General features: G+C 40.2%; 1 protein-coding gene across 13 annotated transcripts in view; it reads right to left on the bottom strand.

Moving 5' to 3' along the window:
* CCDC30 (coiled-coil domain containing 30) overlaps positions 1-20,823 on the bottom strand; it is a 191,209-nt gene that overhangs the window by 4,882 nt on the left and 165,504 nt on the right. For 12 of the 13 annotated variants that reach the window (XM_032247165.1, XM_032247166.1, XM_032247167.1 and 9 more), the window contains 4 exons: positions 16,680-16,821; positions 11,350-11,486; positions 9,077-9,191; positions 7,550-7,732 (listed from right to left, as the gene is read on the bottom strand). In XM_032247165.1, coding sequence (XP_032103056.1) covers positions 7,550-7,732; positions 9,077-9,191; positions 11,350-11,486; positions 16,680-16,821 — 577 coding nt within the window. The remainder of the gene's footprint in view (positions 1-7,549; positions 7,733-9,076; positions 9,192-11,349; positions 11,487-16,679; positions 16,822-20,823) is intronic. The other variant, XM_032247164.1, reaches the window with a different exon arrangement.

The raw sequence follows: 20,823 nt of genomic DNA, 5'->3' as shown, positions 1-20,823 counted from the left end.
TTATAGCTATTATATATATAACAGAATATATATATAACAGAATATGTATAAAACAGAATATAGGTATATATGTGTGTGTGCATATATATATATATATATATATATATATATATATATATATTTTAGAAAGGGTCTTGCTCTGTTACCTAGGCTGGAGTGCAGTGGCACAGTCATGGCTCACTGCAACCTCTACCACCTGGATTCAAGCAACCCTCCTGCCTCAGCCTCCCAAGTACCTGATATTACCACCCAGCTAATTTTTTTTTTTTTTTTTTTGAGTTGGACTTTCACTCTTGTTGCCCAGGCTGGAGTGCAATGGTGCAATCTCAGCTCACTGCAACCTCTGCCTCACGTGCTCAAGCGATTCTCCTGCCTCAGCCTCCTAAGTAGCTGGGATTACAGGTGCCCACTACCATGCCCAGCTAACTTTTGTATTTTTAGTAGAGACGGGGTTTCACCATGTTAGTTAGGCCGGTCTCAAAGTCCTGACCTGAGGTGATCCACCTGTCTCGGCCTCCCAAAGTGCTGGGATTACAGGTATGAGCCACTGTGCCTGGCCTAATTTTTTACTTTTTTATGGAGATGGGGTTTTGCCATGTTGGTCTTGAACTACTGGGCACAAGCTGGTCTCAAACTCCTGGGCTCAAGAAATCTGCCCTCCTCAGCCTCCCAAATTGCTGGGATTATAATTATGAGCCACCATGCCCAATCTGTAATATAGTTTGAAATCAGGTGGTATGAAGCCTCCAGCTTTGTTCTTTCTGCTGAATATTATCTTGGCTATTAGGGGGTTTTTGTAGTTTCACATGAATTTTAGGATTGTTTTTTCCATGTCTATGAAAAATGACATTGGAATTTTGATAGGTATTGCACTGAACCTATAGATTGCTTTGGGTAGTGTGGACATTTTAGCAATATTAATTCTTTCAATTCATGAACACTAATATCTTTTCTTTCTTTCTTTTTTTTTTTTTTTGAGACGGAGTTTCACTCTTGTTACCCAGGCTGGAGTGCAATGGCGCGATCTCGGCTCACGGCAACCTCCGCCTCCTGGGTTCAGGCAATTCTCCTGCCCCAGCCTCCTCAGTAGCTGGGATTACAGGCACGCGCCACCATGCCCAGCTAATGTTTTGTATTTTTAGTAGAGACGGGGTTTCACCATGTTGACCAGGATGGTCTCGATCTCTTGACCTCGTGATCCACCCGCCTCGGCCTCCCAAAGTGCTGGGATTACAGGCTTGAGCCACCGTGCCCGGCCTCACTAATATCTTTTCATTTCTTGTATTTATTTCATCAAAGTTTGGTGGTTTTAAGTATACAGATCTTTCACCTCCTTGGTTAAATTTATTCCTAAGTAGTTTATTTCTTTGGTAATTATTGTAAATGGTATTATTTTCTTGATTCTTTTTTTGGATAATGTGTTGTTGGTGTATAGAAACACTACTGATTTTGGTGTGTTGATTTTGTATCCTGCAACTTTACTGTACCTGCTTCTTAGTTCTAACAGTTTTTAGGGATTTCTATATATTAAGATCATGTTGTCAACAAATAGACACAATTTCACTTTTTCCTTTCCTATTTGGATGCCTTTTATTTCTTTTTCTTGCCTAATTGCTCTGGCAAAGATTTCCAGTATATATGAAATAGAAGTGATGATAGTGGACATCCTTGCCTTGTTCCTAATCTTTGAGAAAAAGCTTCCAACTTTCACCATTGAGTATAATGTTAGCTGTGAGCGTGTCATATATTGCCTTTATTGTATTGAGGTATATTCCTTCTAAACCTAATCTTTTGAGAGTTTTTATCATGAAAAGATTTGAATTTTGTCAAATGCTTTTTCTGTATCTAATAAGATGATCATATGGTTTTTGTCTTTCATTCTATTAATGTGGTGTATCATGTTTATTGATTTGCATATGTTGAACCAACCTTGTATTCCTGGGACAAATCTTACTTGATCATGGTGAATGATCTTTTTAAAGTCTTATCTGGTTTTGGCATCAGGGTAATGGTGGCCTCATTTAATCAGTTTTTCAGTATTCCGTCCTCTTTATTTTTTTGGAAGAATTTGAGTCAGACTGATATTCATTCTTTAAATACTTGGTGGACTTCAGGAGTGAATCCAGAAGGTTCTGGGCTTTTCTTTGATGGGAGATGTTTTATTTTGGCTTTGATCTCATGATTCATTATTTGTTTGTTGAAGTTTTCTATTTCTCCATGGTTCATTCTTGGTAGGTTGTACGTTTCTAGAAATTTATCCATTTCTTCTAAGTTTTCCTACTTGTTGGCATATGGTTATTCATAATAGTCTCTAATGATTCTTTGTATTTCTTTTTTTTTTTTTTTTTAAATCTTTTAGATTCAAGGCAAAAACCTGAATAAAATTCTTTGTATTTCTAAAATCTCAGTTGTTATGTCTCCCTTTTCATTTCTTTTTTTTTTTCATCATCCTACTGTGGACATATTCATTTCTTATTTATTTATTTGGGTCTTCTCTCTTTTTTTCTTAGTCCAGCTAAAGATTTGTTGATTTTGTTTTCTTTTTTTAAAAAAACCCCAATTTTTTGTTTCATTGGTCTTCTGTACTGTTCTTTTTTTTTTTTTTGAGATGGAGTCTTACTCTGTCACCCAAGCTGGAGTGCAATGGCACGATCTTGGCTCACTGCAACCTATGCCTCCCTGGTTCATGCAATTATTCTGCCTCAGCCTCCTGAGTAGTTGGCACTACAGGCATGTGCCACCACACTTGGCTAATTTTTCTATTTTTAGTAGCGATGGGGTTCCACCATATTGGCCAGGCTAGTCTCAAACTCCTGACCTCGTGATCCATCTGCCTCAGCCTCCCAAAGTGCTGGGATTACAGGCATGAGCCACTGCTCCTGGCCTGTATTGTTCTTTTAATCTCAATTTCATTTATTTCTGCTCTGATCTTTATTATTTCTTTCCTTGTATCAATTTTGGGTTTGGTTTGTTCTTTCTTTTCTAGTTTCTTGAGGTGCATCTTTAGGTTGTTTATTTAAAGACTACTTTTTTTTTGATATAGGTGTTTATTATAAACTTCCCTCTTAATATTGCTTTTATCGTGTCCCATAGATTTTGTATTCCCATTTCCGTTTGTTTCAATATATTTTAAACTTTCAATCTTAATTTCTTAATTAACCCATTGGTCATTTGGGAATATGTTGTTTCATTTCCATGGGCTTGTGTAGTTTCCAAGGTTTTTCCTGTTACCGATTTCTAGTTTCATTTCATTGTGTTCAAAGAAGACACTTGATACAATTTCTATTTTTTGAATTTGTATAGACTTGTTTGTGGTCTAAGATATGGTCTATTCTGAAAAATGTTCTATGTGCTGATGAAAAGAATGTGTATTCTTCAACGGTGGGTATGTTCCATAAGTGTCAGGTCTACTAGGTCTAGTGTGTAGTTTAACTCCACTATTTGTTGATTTTCTGTTGGGATGACTTGCCCATTGTGGAGAGTTGGATGTTAAAGTCCCCACTATTATTGTATTGCAATCTATCTCTCACTTTAGGTCTATTAATGTTAGCCTTATAAATTTGGGATCTCTGGTGTTGGATGCATAGATGTTTATAATTGTTATATTCTCTTGCTGAATTGACCCTTTTATCTATTTTTTTTTTGAGATGGAGTTTCACTCTTGTTGCCCAGGCTGGAGTATCTTGGCTCACTGCAACCTCGGCCTCCTGTGTTCAAGCAATTCTCCTGCCTCAGCCTCCCGAGTAGCTGGGACTACAGGCATGCACCACCACACCCAGCTAATTTTGTATTTTTAGTAGAGACAGGGTTCCTCCATGTTGGTCAGGCTGGTCTTTTTTTTTTTTTTTTAAACTAAAAAAAGAAAGAAAGAAAGAAAGAAAGAGAATGAAGGAGAGGAAGAAAGAGAAAGAGGAAGAGGGAGAGAGAACGGGGGTATTGCTTTACTGCCCGGGCTAGAATGCAGTCTATAAACGGGTATGCCTATAATTGTGCTTAATAATAGAGACATGAAAAAAAAATGAGGAAAGAAATAACAAACAGGCAGCCAACCAATATTTCATTGAAACCTGTAAATAGATGTGATGTGGTACTGATAAGAGTGTATATTTTGTGTATTTAAAGTGGAGAGTTCTATAAATGTTAATTAAGTTTACTTGTTCCGGATCTGAGTTCAAATCCTGGATATCGTTGTTAATTTCCTGTCTCATTGATCTGTCTAATATCGATGTTGAAGTCTCCCACTATTATTGTGTGGGAGTCTAAGTCTCTTTGTAAGTCTTATATATCTGGGTATTCCTGTATTGAGTGCATATATATTTAGGATCTTTAGCTCTTCTTGTTGCATTGATCCTTTTATCTTTATGTAATATCCTTATTTGCTTCTTTTGATCCTTGTTGCTTTAAAGCAACTCCTGCTTTTTATTTATTTATTTTTGCTCTCCATTTGGTTGGTAAATCTTTCTCCATCCCTTTGTTTTGAGTCACTGTGTATCCTTTCAGGTGAGATGGGTCTGGATGCAGCATATCGATGGGTTTTGGCTTTTGTTGCCTGTCTGTGTCTTTGGATTGGGGGATTTAGTCGATTTAAATTTAGAATTAATAATAATATATGTGAGTTTAATACTGACATTTAATGTTAGCTGGCTGTTTTGCCCATTGATGTAAATTCTTGATTATGTTGATGCTCTTTACTATTTGGTATTTTTTAGAAAGGCTGATACTGGTTATTCCTTTCTATGTGTAGTGGTTCTTTCAGAAGCTCTTGTAAAGCAGACCTGGTGGTGACGAAATCTCTGAGTGCTTGCTTGTTCACAAAAGATTTTATTTTTCCTTCGCTTATGAAGCTTAGTTTGTCTGGATGTAAAATTCTGGGTTAAAAGTTCTTTTCTTTAAGGATGTTGAATATTGGCCCCCACTCTCTTCTAGCTTGTAGGGTTTCTGCTGAGAGATCTGCTGTGAGTCTGATAGGCTTCCCTTTATGGGTAACCTGACCTTTCTCTCTGGCTGCCCTCAGTATCTTCTCGTTCATTTCAACCCTGGTGAATCTGGCGATTATGTGCCTTGAGGTTGGTCTTCTTGAGGAATATCTTTGTAGTGTTCTCTGTGTTACCTGGAGTTGAATATTGTCCTGCCTTGCTAGGTTGGGAAAGTTTTCCTGAATAATATCCTGAAGTGTATTTTCCAGCTTGGATTGATTCTCTTCATCACATTCAGGTGCACCTATCAAGCACAGATTAGGTATTTTCACATAGTCCCATATTTCTTGGAGACTTTGCTTGTTCCTTTTTATCCTTTTTTCTCTAATCTTGTCTTCTCGTTTTATTTCATTAAGTTGGTCTTCGACTTCTGATATCTTTTCTTCTGCTTGATTGATTCGGCTGTTAAAACTTGTGCATAGTTCATGAAGTTCTTGTGTTGTGTTTTTCAGCTCCATTAATTCACTTATATTCCTCTCTAAATTGTGTATTCTTGTTAACATTTCATCAAACCTTTTTTCAAAGTTCTTAGTTTCTTTGCATTGGGTTAGAACAAGTTCTTTTAATTCACAGAAGTTTCTTATCATCCACCTTTTGAAGCCTGCTTCTGTTAATGGAACACGCTCGTTCTCCATCAGGCCTTGCTCCATTGCTGATGCGGAACTGTGATCCCCTGCAGAGGGAGAGGCGTTTTGAGTTTGGGTATTCTCAGCCTTTTTAGGCTGTTTTCTTCCCTTCTTTATAGATTTTTCCACCTGTGGTCTTTATAATTACCATCTTTATAATTGGGTTTCTGAGTGGACGTCCAACTTGTTGATTCCCAGTGCTAAAATCTGAGCAACCCACTGCGCCGGCCAAAACAGCAGTGTTATGATTGATGGTGCTTTTCTGACTCTGCACCAAGAACCGCCACACCAAGGCAGCGGCAAAACCGCCTCGCTGGCCACAACAGTTGCACGGGCGACCTGTGGGGCTCCTCCACTGGGAATCTCCTGGTGCGTGAGCAACAAAAATTTGTCTGAAAGTGTGGCATCCTCTTGTTCTCTGTGCTTTCACTGGGAGCTACAATCCTGAGATGCTAACGATCAGCCATCTTGGATCTCTCTCCCCTTCCTGCAGTTTCTGTGAGTCGGTCAGGCTGGTCTTGAACTCCTGACCTCAGGTGATCCACCTACCTCAGCCTCCCAAAGTACAGGGATTATAGGCATGAGCCACTGCACCCAGCCGACCCTTTTATCTTTATGTAGGTTACCCTCCTTGTTGTTTTTAGTCTTTGACTTGTAGTCTATTTATCTGTTATAAATATAGCTATATTCCCCCTCTTCTTTTGTTTCCAGTTGCATGGAATATCTTTTCCACTCCTTCATTTTCAGTCTCTATGTGTCTTTATAGGCGAGATGGATTTCTTGAGGGCAGCATATAGTTGGGTCTTGTTTCTTTATCCATTCAGCTACCTGGTGACTTTTTAAATTATTTATTTATTTATTTAGAGATGGAGTCTTGCCCTATCACCCAGGCTGGAGCACAGTGGCATGATCTTGGCTCACTGCAACCTCCACCTCCTGAGTTCAAGCAATTCTTCTGCCTCAATCTCCCGAGCAGCTGGGACTACAGGCATGAGCCACCATGCCCAGCTAATTTTTGTATTTTTAATACAGATGGGGTTTCACCATATTGGCCAGGCTGGTCTCGAACTCCTGACCTTTTGAGTCACCCACCTCAGCCTCCCAAAGTGCTGGGATTACAGGCATGAGCCACCGTGCCCTGTATTTATTTATTTTTATTTTTTTGAGATGGAGTCTCGCTCTGTCACCCAGGCTGGAGTGCAGTGGCTCAATCTCAGCTCACTGTAACCTCTGCCTCCCAGGTTCAAGTGATTCTCCAGCCTCAGCCTCCTGAGTAACTGGGATTATGGGCACACACCACCATGCCCAGCTAATATTTTTGTATTTTTAGTAGAGACAGAGTTTCACTATGTTGGCTAGGCTGGTCTGAAACTCCGGACCTCAGGTGATCCACCTGCCTTGGCCTCCCAAAGTGTTGGGATTACAGGCGTGAGCCACTGTACCCAGCTGAATCTTTAATGCTAGATTACTGCCTCCTTTTGGGCTCTAGGTGGCACCTTAAGCCCAGGTTCAACTTGGCTCTAGTAAATGGTCAGAGCACTGCCTGTCCCAAATAGGGGAGGTATCAAAGGGATTATCCTGGGAAGGCTGTCATGAATAGGGGTTCATGCCCAGGAGACCTGGAGGACATACTTCCTACAGCCACTCTTATGTCTCCTTTGGCTGAGTTACAGAGCAGAGTCCCACCTCCTCTGTTTCAGGGATATTTCAGGGATATGCCTGTCTTCAGGGATATGCCTGTCTTCAGGAAGTTGTGATACTACCCATGGGTTAAGCCAAGGACAGGTTTCTGGCTAGGGAACCCAAGAAGGTGGGGAATCTGTTTGACTACCTCAATTTTACTTTTTCCAGTGTAGAAACCATAAGTTGAGAGAGATTTTCCAAACAGTGGTTGCTTGGCAAAATGGAGGGAAGGGTATTACAGATGTGGAAGTTCTATTCTCCTACCATCTGCTCAGAGTGTTTCCACTTCTCTGTGACCTCAGGAATGGACTCATCCTCATGCTGGAGCTCTGCATTATTGCTGGTGGCGACCTCACTGCTGTATATTTCTTTCTCTCTTTTTGTTGCGGGGAGAGAAGCCAGCTTGCCTCTACGCCACCATTTTGGAAGACGAAACTCCTTAAGATTCTAAGTATAAAAACAATTTTGGTTATTTATTCTAATAGGTATCAAGATGTTAGAAGTTGGTACCTTTGATACATATGGAATATTGAGTTTCATGTGCTATAGCTCTGACCCATGTGAACTTTTTTACCTCGATTCAAGGGTAAAAATACGGATTTCAAAGCTATTGGTCCCAGAACATACTTCATTAAGTTATAACTCAGCACATGTAACACTATAATATTTATTTACAAAGTGTCTGTCCTTCTCTACTAGACCAAAGGCTTCTGAAAACAGAGACTATCTTTGTATTCCTAGGACCTAGGCCATTTCCTGGAATTGATAAGTATTTGTTGAATGAATAAGTAAAAGAATGAATGACTAGACAATTGAAAACGATTGTAGCTCAAGGAAAAACATAAATTACTAGATATCAAGCCACATAATTTGGCAGTTCTATTTTGACAAAATTGGCAAAAAACAAAACACCAAAAAACCCTCACATAGCTTGGAAATAATCACCTCACAGAGAACAAACAAGATGTAGATCTTATAGCAACAGTGATCAACAAGCAGGATCTACTGTTACGTGTCTTGGGAAGAAGCAACTAGTAGGTGATATAAACCAGAGAAGAAAGTAACCAGCCTCCATCTTGGTTTCAGAATATGATTCTGTTCACTGAAGTCCCTGTTGCTGACTTGCTTACGAGGCAGACAATAGATCTGGTCTGAACCTTTACTATTTTCTGCATCTATCTGCATTTGGCCACTTGTTTGCTTGGACTTTTGGAACATAATTGCTTTTCTTTCACTCAGACGCTCTCTTTAGGCTTGACTCTTTGCCATAGTAAACTTTGCTTTATTTCACTGAGCCTCAGATTTGCTTATCTTTCAGATGGGGCTAGAATCATACATGGCAAACAGGGCTGTTGAGAATGAGGCACACCTGTCAAAACTCTGAATATTTATTCAATCTCAAATATTTATGGAGTTCTTGTCCATAGATACAGGGATATATGAGATAAAATCCTTGCCCTCCAGGATCTCACTGCTGAGTTAATGAGATAGAGAAAAATAGGGGCAGTGACAATACGGTGTATTAAGGAAAAAGCTGTGAGGCATACATACATATGGAGATCACATAGGAGGAGATAATTTGCTAATATCTGGCCCAGTGAAGAGCAAAGCTGATCAAGAGCAGTCTCAGGGTCTGCTATCCTGGTGTGTAGCCAAAAGCCTCTTTGCCACAGCCTACCATGAGGCCAAGAGTAGGGCTACAGCTATATAATGACAACGGGAAGAGACGGCACAGCAGCCGTAGCAACCCGAACTTCACATTAAAGGCCCAATAGGAAGCACACATCTTACCTCTCCTCTGCGAATATGAATGCTCCTTATAATTCGCTCTAAGAAGCCAATCTGCTGTGTGAGACGAAGACTATTTTCACGTAATTGCTTATTTTCTTTATCCATGTAAAGTACCCTAAGAATGGCATAAATCAATGGCATGATTAGAAATTTTTGTGTCATTACTAAAAACCCCAAATTCCTAGATCTTAGACCACTGTCCCTTAGACCACCATTTTAGAAGCAAGTTTGCCAGAATAATTCCCACCATATTCCAAGACCAAGTGTGATGGTTAATACTGAGTGTCAACCTGATTGGGTTGAGTGATACAAAGTATTATCCTGGGTGTGTCTGTGTGGGTGTTGCCAAAGAGATTAACACCGGAGTCAGTGGTCTGGGGAAGGCAGACCCACCCTTAATCTGGTGGGCATGATCTGATTAGCTTCCAGAGAATATAAAGCAGGCAGAAAAACGTGGAAAAGAGAGACGGGCCTAGTCTCCTCCCAGTTTACATCTTTCTCCGGTGCTGGATGCTTCCTGCCCTCGAACATAGGACTCCAAGTTCTTCAGTTTTGGGAGTCAGACTGGCTCTCCTTGCTCGTCAGCTTGCAGACAGCCTATTGTGGACCTTGTGCTCGTGTTAAGTTAATACTTAATAAACTCTCCTTTATATATATACTCCCCTTTACTTATATATCTATATAGGGGAGTTTATTGTGTATATATACATACATACATATATATATATACATGCACACACACATATATATACACATATATATATCTGCTATTGGTTCTGTCCCTCTAAGAGAACCCTGACTAATACACCAAGTAAAAGTTAATAAGCTTTTGGGCTGTACATGGTTATTAAATACAGGTACAAGAGTATTAAAGGCATAATTCTACTCCTTGAAAAATGTAAGGGAGGATATGATCCCATTTAGGGGTGGGAATGAAACAAGAGAGACTCAGTATCCTCAAATATTGTAGCTACATAGCTTGTATCTGGTTCCCTTCTCATACTGATCTGATTCTGATTTCTTGTGAAGTAGAAATAGCAGCAGCAGAAGAAGCAGCAACCATGTTTCAAGTCCTTGCTGTGTATTTACGCAATATAACCTACCCACACCATAAGCCCTTAAAACTTTTCATGTATTAGCTCATTTAATATGCTAGCAACCTGATGAAATATACATTGTTGTGACAAATTTGAGCCTCAGTTTCCTTAGCCATAAAATGAGGAAATATTCCTTGGAAGAAACTTACTCTAAGGAAAACATTCAAGTCCAATCCAGGTGACTGTGTCATCAGTAGGGCAAGATAGAAAGATTATTAACATTAACGCAAAGGTAATGAGTTAATTGTGTTGGCTCCTGACTGTCAGAAGCTATGACAGTTTGAGAAGAGCAATCAATGATTTATACGGGACATCTAAAAGGGGAGACAGAGAGAGTAAAAGATCCTCAGAGATTCTCCAAGCCTGCCCGGAGGAGTGTGCCCAAAGCAGTGGACAACAACATTCCAGTCTGCTTGGCAGACTCTCCCCAGGCTATGGTGCTATGGTCTAGGCCAGGCTGCTGAGGTCCACATTCTGCTCTGTCACTGACTGGGCTGGGTGAGTTCTCTCACCTCTCTAGACCTTGGCTTCCTATCCATAAAATAAGGCTAATAGTGCCTCTGTCCTGGGATTGGTATCAGGATTAAATGAATGGAAGAGCTTAGAACAGTACCTAGCATATAGTAATTGCTCAGACAAATCTTATTCCAATTATTGGTAACATTATCTGTTAACATCAATCCACTCTCTTTGATTATAATTAAATAAAGTCTCCTATGAAAAAGAGAATGCTCAGGCTGGCTGACATGGCTTATTTTCTGCTTATAATATTTCTCATTAAAAATTAACCCACTGGTATCCTGTGGATTTCATGAATTTAAGTTACTTCTGTGAGATTCTCTCTTGTTCGAGCTTGATTCCACTGGTATCAAAGAATAAAAATGTAGGCCAACACACACAAAATGACAGGTCAGAATGCACACAGCCAAGTTCTCAGTGAGGCAACGACATTACAAAACAGCCTATCTAAATAGCCAACCAGCCTCGTCCATGATATTCTTCTCTATAATTTAACAATTTCTGCCACTGGTATGATCTGCTGAAAACAGCAGACAGCAGAGAGCGAGTTATAGGCTAGGCTACAAACTCAAAGGACGGTCTATAGAACCATCTCTTTGTTGAGGGAGAAACATCCTCTTGTGGAGTTTATTGGCTCCCAGGCAGGATGGCACCTACCTGCTTTGGATTGAAGATATCGTCCATTTGTTGCTGTGGATCAAACGTTCTTGCTCTATGACTTGCTCCAGAAGTTTCCTTTTTTCTAAAATCAGGGTATCATTTTGGGCAGTGATCTGGTCCTGTATTGCCTTCTCCTAGGGATTAGAAAGTCTCCTAATTACTACAGCAGGAGAAAGAATTATAAATTTAAGAGCATCAGCTGGTTTCTAAATCTAGAAGATATTTTCCTTTATTTAATTTTTTTTCCTGTCCCCTAGTCTTTTTCTACCTGTTTGCTGACATTGTCATTCATTGTAGCTAGTTTGTCAATTTTCGAGAGGTTATTTTATGTCATGTATTTTTTTTTTTTCTTTTTCATGACCCTGAAAGTAGTGAGATTATGCTTTTTGTTTGTTTGTTTTTGTTTTTTGACATGGAGTCTTGCTTTGTCACCCAGGCTGGAGTACAGTGGCGGAATCTCAACTCACTGCAACATCTGCTTCCGGGTTCAGCCTCAGCTTCCTGAGTAGCTGGGGTTACAGGCATCCACTACCACACCCAGCTAATTTTTGTATTTTTAATAGAGACAGGGTTTCACTATGTTGGCCAGGGTGGTCTTGAACTCCCAACCTCAAGTGATCCGCCTGCCTCAGCCTCCCAAAGTGTTGGGATTACAGGTGTGAGCCACTGCGCCCAGCCAGTGAGACTATTCTTGCAGTGATAATGCTGAAATGATTTCTAGCCTGATACCATATTTTATTTTTTACCAATGATTTTCCCCCAAAGCAATAGCTACTGAGGGTACAGCTAAAATGATAAAGGAGTGCATTTTGTGAAAAACCACTAATACTCTTATATATAGAGTCAGTAGATATTAATAAATATTACCTTTGGTGAGGGGTTTAGAGCTCAAAGGTGTAGAATTGCCAGTTCCACTCACTAAGGACCTGTCAATGGTAACAGGCAAGTGCCTACACTTTTGTGTTTGTTCGTCACCCGACAGTAGTGAGGAACAATCTCTGGCAGACTGGAGAAAGTCAGCGTTACATGTTTCTCTCTCTCTTTTTCTTTTTTTTTTTGAGACAGAGTCTCGCTCTGTCACGTAGGCTGGAGTGCAGTGGCACAATCTCGGCTCACTACAATCTCTGCCTCCTGGGTTCAAGACATTCTCCCGCCTCAGCCTCCTGAGCAGCTGGGATTCGGGCGCCCGCCACAACAACTGGCTAATTTTTATACTTTTAGTAGAGACAGAGTTTCGCCATGTTGGCCAGGCTGGTCTCAAACTCCTGATCACAAGTGATCTGACCACCTCAGCCTCCCAAAGTGTTGGGATTACAGGCATGAGCCACAGTGCCCGGCTGTTTTTTTTTTTTTTTTCGGATAGAATCTAGCTCTGTCATCCAGACTGGAGCACAGTGGTACGGTCATGGCTCACTGTAACCTCATACTCCTGGGCTCAAGTGATCATGTGCTTCAGCCTCCTGAGTACCTAGGACTACATGTATGAACTACCACACCTGGCTAATTTTTAAATTTTTTGTAGGGTCAGAGGCCAAGTGCCGTGGCTCACACCTGGCACTTGGGAGGCCAAAGTGGGAGGACTGCTTGAGCTCAGGAGTTTGAGAGCAGCCTGATTAACATGGTGAGACTCCATCTTCACACACACACACACAAAAACCAAGTGTAGAGTTCAAGACTGCAGTGAGCTAGGATCCCACCACTACACTCTAGCATGGGTGACAGAATGAGACTCTGTCCCAAAAAAGTTTCTTTAAAATAAAAAATAAAATAAAATAGTAGAGACAGAGTCTTGCTCTGTTGCTCAGGCTGGTCTTGAACTCCTGGCCTCAAAATATACTCCTGCTTCAGCCTCCCAAAGGATTGGGATTACAGGCATGAGACACTGTGCCCAGCCTACATGTTTCTTTGAAATAAGATACTAATGTAGGTCATTCAGAAAAGACTGGTCATTTATTATTATTATTATTATTATTATTATTATTATTATTATTTTAGACAGAGTTTTATTCTTTCACCCAGGCTGGAGTGCAGTGGCACAATCTTGGCTCACTGCAACCTCTGACCCCTGGGTTCAAACAATTCTCCTGCCTCAGCCTCCTGAATAGCTGAGATTATAGGTGCCTGCCACCATGCCCAACTTATTTTTGTAATTTTAGTAGAGATGGGGTTTCGCCATGCTGGCCAGGCTGATCTCGAACTCCCGACCTCGGGTGATCCACCTGCCTCAGCCTCCCAAAGTGCTAGGATTATAGGCATAAGCCACCTTGCCTGGCTGGCCATCTATTATTAAAGACCTATAGGATGTAGATCAGATTGTGTTATGAAAAAAACTATTCCAGACTTTAGAGTCCTTCTCCAAGACCCTGCCATACCTAATGGTAGTCTCATCTGCTATAATTTAAAGACATTTAATTAATAACGTATTGGTAAGGATTGAGAAATGGAAGCAATCATCCCACAGATAAACCCTAGACAGATATAACTGGATTAAAAAGTGCACTGCATGAGGAAAGCAACTGACACCTTGTCCTTGGGAAATACTGTATTCTTTAAAACAAGCAAAAATGCCAGACACATGTTATGATAATAGGATAAAATGGGAAAGTCTAGTTAGAGTGGTCACAACAGAAGGCTCGACTGGCTCTTTATATAAAGAAAAAGCTGAAGTAATGAAGCCAAAAGAAGTGGCATTACTTTTTGAAGACTCAGAAAGTAAACTTGGCATGTTTATTCTCAGTGCTCTGGTCCTTGGGCCCTAAAATACATAAAATAAGAATCCCTAGGTTTGTTCTGCTTTGGCATTAAGAGCTCTCACATCAGTCTTCTCTGGGCTAAGTGGTTCTAATTCTGTTAACAATTTCTCATGTGAACTATCAATCCACCAATTAACATGCTTCTCAGGCCCTTCTAAGAGATTACATACCAAAAAAGGGAAAATAACATCTGTGAAAAATTTACATGCGCCAGGTACCACTTTAGAAATTTTATGTTTTAATACTCACAAAAACCTTGTGCATGGAAGGTGGGGACTATTTCCTTCATTTTACAGATGAGGAAAGTGATACCCAGAGACTTGTCCAAGGTCACAGGCAGGGCTAGAATTTGAAACCAAGTCTATCTAAGGCCAAAGCCCACAGTACCCTTCAATGGCAGTGAGCAAAAGGTCCAATTACTCTGTCAGCCTCTGCTTATTTGGGATCTCCAGCATATTTTATGAAGACTTGTGGTTCTTCGGGTAGATGCATTAGTTTTCTGCCCATTTTCTCATAGTTTTGAGTGCTAGGAATCTGAAATCACATTGTTGTCAGGGTTAATTACTTATGAGGGCTACAAGAGAGACCGTGCTGCATGCCTTTCTCCTAGCTTCTAGTGGTTGCCAGCAACCCTTGCTATTTCTCGGCTTGTAGCTGTATCATTCCAGTCTGTGACTTCACCACCAGGAAGCATTCTTCCCCTGTCTGTGTCTGTATGTTTTTCCCTCTTCCTATAAGGATAGCAATCATCTTAGATTTATGATTCATCCTAATTCAGGATAATGTCATCTTAACTAATTATAGCTGCAAAGACCCTATTTCTATAAAAGGTCACATTCTAAGGTTCTAGGACATGAATTTGGGGGAACACTATTCAACCCAGTGTAGTCAGGAAGAAAGCTAGCATGACTGCTGAAAGGTTGTTTTCCAGCCCAGAAGTAAAATGCAAAAGTACGAGAAAGAACTAGTGATAAAGAAATAGGCTGAAGATATATCTGCTGGACGAATGAACTAGGATTGCTACTTTTTTTCCCTTTCTTTCTTCCTTTTTTTTTTTTTTTTTAGATGGAATTTAGCTCTTGTTGCTCAGGCTGGAGTGCAATGGCACTATCTCAGCTCACTGCAACCTCCATCTCCTCGGTTCAAGCTATTCTCCTGCCTCAGTCTCCCCAGTAGCTGGGATTACAGGCACCTGCCACCATGCCTGGCTAATTTTTTTTTTAGTATTTTTTAGTAGAGATCAGGTTTTACCATGTTGGCCAGACTGGTCTCGAACTCCTGACCTCAGGTGAACTGCCCATCTTGGCCTCCCAAAGTGCTGAGATTATAGGCATGAATCACTGCATCCGGCCTCCTCTTCTTCTTCCTTTTTTTTGGCCCATGGGTGCTACTAAAATGGATTGCTACTTTTTCTTATATATTTTCCGTAGTCTTTTTCTAGTTCTAAGCTATATCTCAGTCTCTAAATGTTCGACAAATTAATAGCAAAAAAAAGGATACTGCAAAAATCCAACTTATTTTTCTTCTCTCACTATAGTTTAGAGTATCAAGAGGATTTTTTTATTTTATATTTTTGTTAGAGACAGAGCCTCTCTATGTTGCCCAGGCTGGAGTACAGTGGCTATTTACAAGCACGATTATAGCTCACTGTAACCTTGAACTCCTGGCCTCAAGCAATCCTCCTGCCTTGGCCTCTCAAAGTGCTGCAATTAAGGTGTGAGTCACTGCACCCAGCCAATGTTTTAAAACTAAGAATGTAATATTTGTGACACACCTATTATACTCTAAAAATGCTTTGCTGTGTATAGTCAAGGAATTCTTGACCTGGAGTCCCAGGATAGTTGATGGAATCACTGAAATTACATAAATGTTTATGGTATCCTTGGCACATAGTGGTGGTATAAAAATTTGTTGAGTGTGGAAATGAATATTTTTAGGAGTGATGACAGAGTTCTCAAAATTCTGAAAGGGCTAGAGATCCCAAGAAGGGAAAACCTTACTGGCCTAGTGAGTTACTCTCTGTCTTGAATTTATGTAGTTCAGTAATCCCACAACCATTCCGCATTTGATTCTATTCATCTGTCCCATTTTCTTCTTATTCATACACTACTATGTCACAAGGGCAATAAGACAAGCATAAAGGAACCATGGATATTTAGAAAAAAGCTTGAAGGCAAGGATTGATAAAGGAGTAGGGATCATCTTTTTCACTGCCATTTAAAACTAACCCTGAATGAGGGCTCTACAAAGACAGAAATGAGTTACTGAGAGTGATTTGGAAGTCTGTGCTCAGGGGTGTTTAAGAAAAGGCATTTCCATTTGAAGGCAAGACATTGATCATAAGTTGGCAGTACAGAATATTTTCAGTACTCGATTCAGTTTAGCAGCACTAGGAGTCTTACATACTTTTGGTCAGGGCTTAAAGAATTACTCATTGAAAGATGGTTCAAAGAAAAGAAATGAAAACAAGGACTATGAAGGGGCCACAAACAATTTTTAAAATGAAAGGGCTTTCTCCAAATGGGTGACCATGGGAATCACCAGTGATCTCTTCACCTTTTACTTTTTCCTTACCTTTTCTATTTCATGTTGCAGGATTCCAATTTCATCTTCAAATTGGTTAATTCTCTTATCTCGTAGTTCTACTTCATTAGTTAAACGACACTTGACTTTTTGAAGCTTGATTTTGTGTTGGTGATGTTTCTCATTATAGTTTCTATAAAAGTAAATTTCAGTTTAGACACATCTGAACACAGTTAAAATTTATTTTGCCTCCTCAATATGGACCTTTCTTGGGTTTCTTCTTCTTCCTTAAGTCAGGGGCCTGGCACTAGATGTGGATACTTAGCCTGCCTCATATCTTCTTGCCTTCCATGTCAGGGAGTGGGCCAAGGTTAACTCCCTACATAACAGCAGCTTTAATTACTGCCGTGGACTCAAGTATCTGGCTTACCTTGGTCTTTTTTTTTGAGATGAAGTCTCGCCCTGTCACCCAGCCTAGAGTGCAGTGGCACAATCTCAGCTCACTGCAACCTCTGCCCTCTGGGTTCAAGCGATTTTCCTGCCTCTGGCTCCCAAGTAGCTGGGACTACAGGTGCCCGCCACCACACCCGGCCAATTTTTGTATTTTTTTTTTTCTTTTTTTGAGATGGAGTCTTGCTCTGTCACCCAGGCTGGAGTGCAGTGGCACCATCTCGGCTCACTGCAACCTCTGCCTTCCAGGTTCAAGCAATCCTCCCACCTCAGCCTCTTAAGTAGCTGTGATAGGCATATGCCACCACACCTGGCTGATTTTTGTATTTTTAGTAGATATGGGGTTTCACCACATTGACCAGGCTGGTCCTGACCTCTGGTGATCCACCCGCCTCAGTCTCCCAAAGTGCTGGAATTACAGATGTGAGCCATCGCACCCAGCCACTTTTTGTATTTTTAGTAGACATGGGGTTTTACCATGTTGGCCAGGCTGGTCCCGAACTCCTGACTTCAGATGATTCACCTGCCTCGGACTCCCAAAGTGCTGTAATTATAGGCATGAGACACTGTGCCAGGCCTACCTTGGTCTTGAACTGATGGTTGTGGTATAACTTTAACAGCTAAAGTTATATCAGAAATTTAGGAAACTCCTTGATTTTTGATCCCTGATATCTAAATTTTGACTCCTGCTTCACTAATTCAGTCATTAACTTAAAATTTCCTCATTCTTGGCTGTATCTTGGACAATGATATACTCACTTCAATCTTATCTAATTTTCCCTATGACTAGGCCTGTTCTCAGTCCTTCCATTGAGTCTGGACCTCTTCTTCTTCTTCTTTTTGTTGAGACAGAGTCTCACTGTGTCACCCAAGCTGTGGCGGTACAATCATGGCTCACTACATCCTCGACCTCCTGAGCTCAAGCAATCCTCCCACCTCAGCATCCCAAGTAGTGCACACCATCACACCTGGCTAATTTATTATTTATTTTTTATAAAGATGGTGTCTCGCATGTTGCCCAGACTGGTCTTGAACTCTTTGCTTCAGGCTATCCTCCTGCCTCAGCCTACCAAAGTGCTGGGATTACAGACATGAGCCACCCAGTGAATCTGGACTTCTAAAAGCCAATTCCATATAGGTCACTGTTCAAGACTCTGATTCTTATATACATCTAAGTTATGGCCAATAAGCACATGAAAAGATGCTTAACATTACTAGTCATTAAGGAAATGAAGATCAAAAGCACAATGAGATACGGCTTCGCACACACTAGGATGGCTAGAATAAAATGATGGATAATAACAAGTGCTGACAAGGATGGGAAGGAATGTAAAATGCAGGCAGGAATGTAAAACAGTATAGTCTCTTTGGAAAACAGCCTGGCAGTTCCTCAAATGGTTAAACATAGAGTTGTCATTTGACCCAGCAATTCTACTCCCTAGGTATATAATATTCAATATAACTGGGAAAACATATGTCCACACAAAAACTTATACACAAATGTTCATAGCAGCATTATTCATAACAGCCAAAAGATTTAAACAACCTAGATTGCCATCAACAGATGAGTGGATAAACAAATAGGGTATATCTAGCCAGGTGTGGTGGCTCATGTCTGTAATACCAGCACTTTGGGAGGCTGACGTGGGTGGATCACCTGAGGTCAGGAGTTCAAGACCAGCCTGGCCAACATGACGAAATCCTGTCTAAAATGAGCTGGGCATGGTGGCAGGTGCCTGTAATCCCAGCTACTTTGGAGGCTGAGGAAGGAAAATTACTTGAACCCAGGAGGTAGAGGTTGCAGTGAGCTGAGATTTGGCCACTGCACTCCAGCCTGGGCAACAGAGTGAGACTTCATCTCAAAAAACAAACCAACAAACAAACAAGCAAACAAACCAAATAGGGCATATCCATACAATGTGCTATCATTCAGTCATAAAAAGAAAGGAAGTACTGATACATGCTACAACATGAACCTTGAAAGCATTATTCTAACTAAAACAAGCCAGGCACAACAGACCAAATATTTTATGATTCCATTTATATGAAATGTCAGAAACAGGCAAATTTAGAGCGAAAGAAAGTAGATTAGTGATTGCCTGGGTCTGGTGGTGGGAAGGGAATTGGGGATAGAGTGATAGCGAAAAAGTATGAAGATTCTTTTAGGATGGTAAAGTGTTCTAATGTTGACTGTGGTAACAATAAAAAAATGGACAAAAGCCATTTTTTTAAAAGCCAAGAAAATGGATTAAAGCATCCATACTACCACTAGGCAAACCTCTTGGAGCATGACTGTGATACAAACAAAAAGAATATTGTTCTTTAAAATTACGGAGAAGCTTCTCAGGGGGCTGAGGCAGGAGAATTGCTTAAACCTGGGAGGTGGAGGGTGCAGTGAGCCAAGACCAAGCCACTGTTCTGTACTCTAGCACGGGCGACAGTAAGACTCTATCTTGAATAAATAAATAAATAACATAGGCTATACATTGTTCTTTTTTTTTTTTTTCAAACATTCTTGTTCTGTTGCTCAGGCTGAAGTGCACTACATGATCTCAGCTCACTGCAACTTTTGCCTCCTGCCTCCCAGGTTCAAGCAATTCTGGTGCTTTAGTCTCCTGAGTAGCTGGGATTAGAGGTGTTCACAACCACACCTGGCTAATTTTTGTATTTTTAGTAGAGATGTGGTTTTGCCATGTTGGCCAGGCTGGTCTCGAACTCCTAGCCTCAAGTGATCTGCCCGCCTCTGCCTCCCAAAGTGCTGGAACTACAGGTGTAAGCCAACATGCCTGGCCAGCTATACATTATTCTTTGTATCACAAATTTCAAGAACAGAAAACAATGAGTGAGGCAGCTGATCAGAAAGGAAGTGACTTCAAACAATTGCATTATAGGCCAAATGGACCTAATAGATACAGAACATTTCGTCCAATGGCTGCAGAATACACCTTCTTTTCCCCAGTACTTGTATCATTCTCAAAGATAAACCATCAGGTCACAAAACAAGTATTAAAACACCCAAAAAACTGAAATAATATCAAGCATCTTCTCTGACCACAATGGATTAAAACTAGAAATAAATAACAAGAGGAATTTTGGAAACTATACAAATACATGGAAATTAAACAACATGCTCCTGAATGACCAGTGGCCCAATGAAAAAATTAAGAAATTGAAAAATTTCTTGAAACAAATTATAATGGAAACACAACATACCAAAACCTACGGCATATAGCCAAAGCAGTAGCAAGAGAGAAGTTTATAGCTGTAAGTGCCTACATCAAAAAAAGAAAAACTGCAAATAAACAATCTAATGATGCACCTTAAAGAACTAGAGAAACAAGAGCAAACCAAATCCCAAATTAGTAGAATAAAAGAATTCATAAAGATCAGAGCAGAAATAAATGAAATTGAAATAAAGAAAACAATACAAAAAAATCAATGAAACAAAATGTTGGCTTTTTGAAAAGTTTAACAAAATCAACAAACTTTTAGCAGGGCTAAGAAAAGGAGAAGATCCAAATAAATAAAATCAGAGACAAAAATGAGATATTACAACTAATACCACAGAAATTCAAAGGATCATTAGTGGCTATTATGAGGAACTATATGCCAGTAAATTGGAAAATCTAGAAGAAATGAACAAACTTTGAAACACATACAGCATACCAAAGATTGAACCATGATGAAATCTGAAACCTGAACAGACCAATAACAAACAATGAGATCAAAGCCATACAAAAAGTTT

Source organism: Sapajus apella, unplaced genomic scaffold, assembly GCF_009761245.1.
Source record: "Sapajus apella isolate SASKATOON/1434 unplaced genomic scaffold, GSC_monkey_1.0 scaffold62, whole genome shotgun sequence".
Lineage (NCBI taxonomy): Eukaryota > Metazoa > Chordata > Mammalia > Primates > Cebidae > Sapajus > Sapajus apella.
This window is presented reverse-complemented; position numbering and strand designations above follow the sequence as displayed.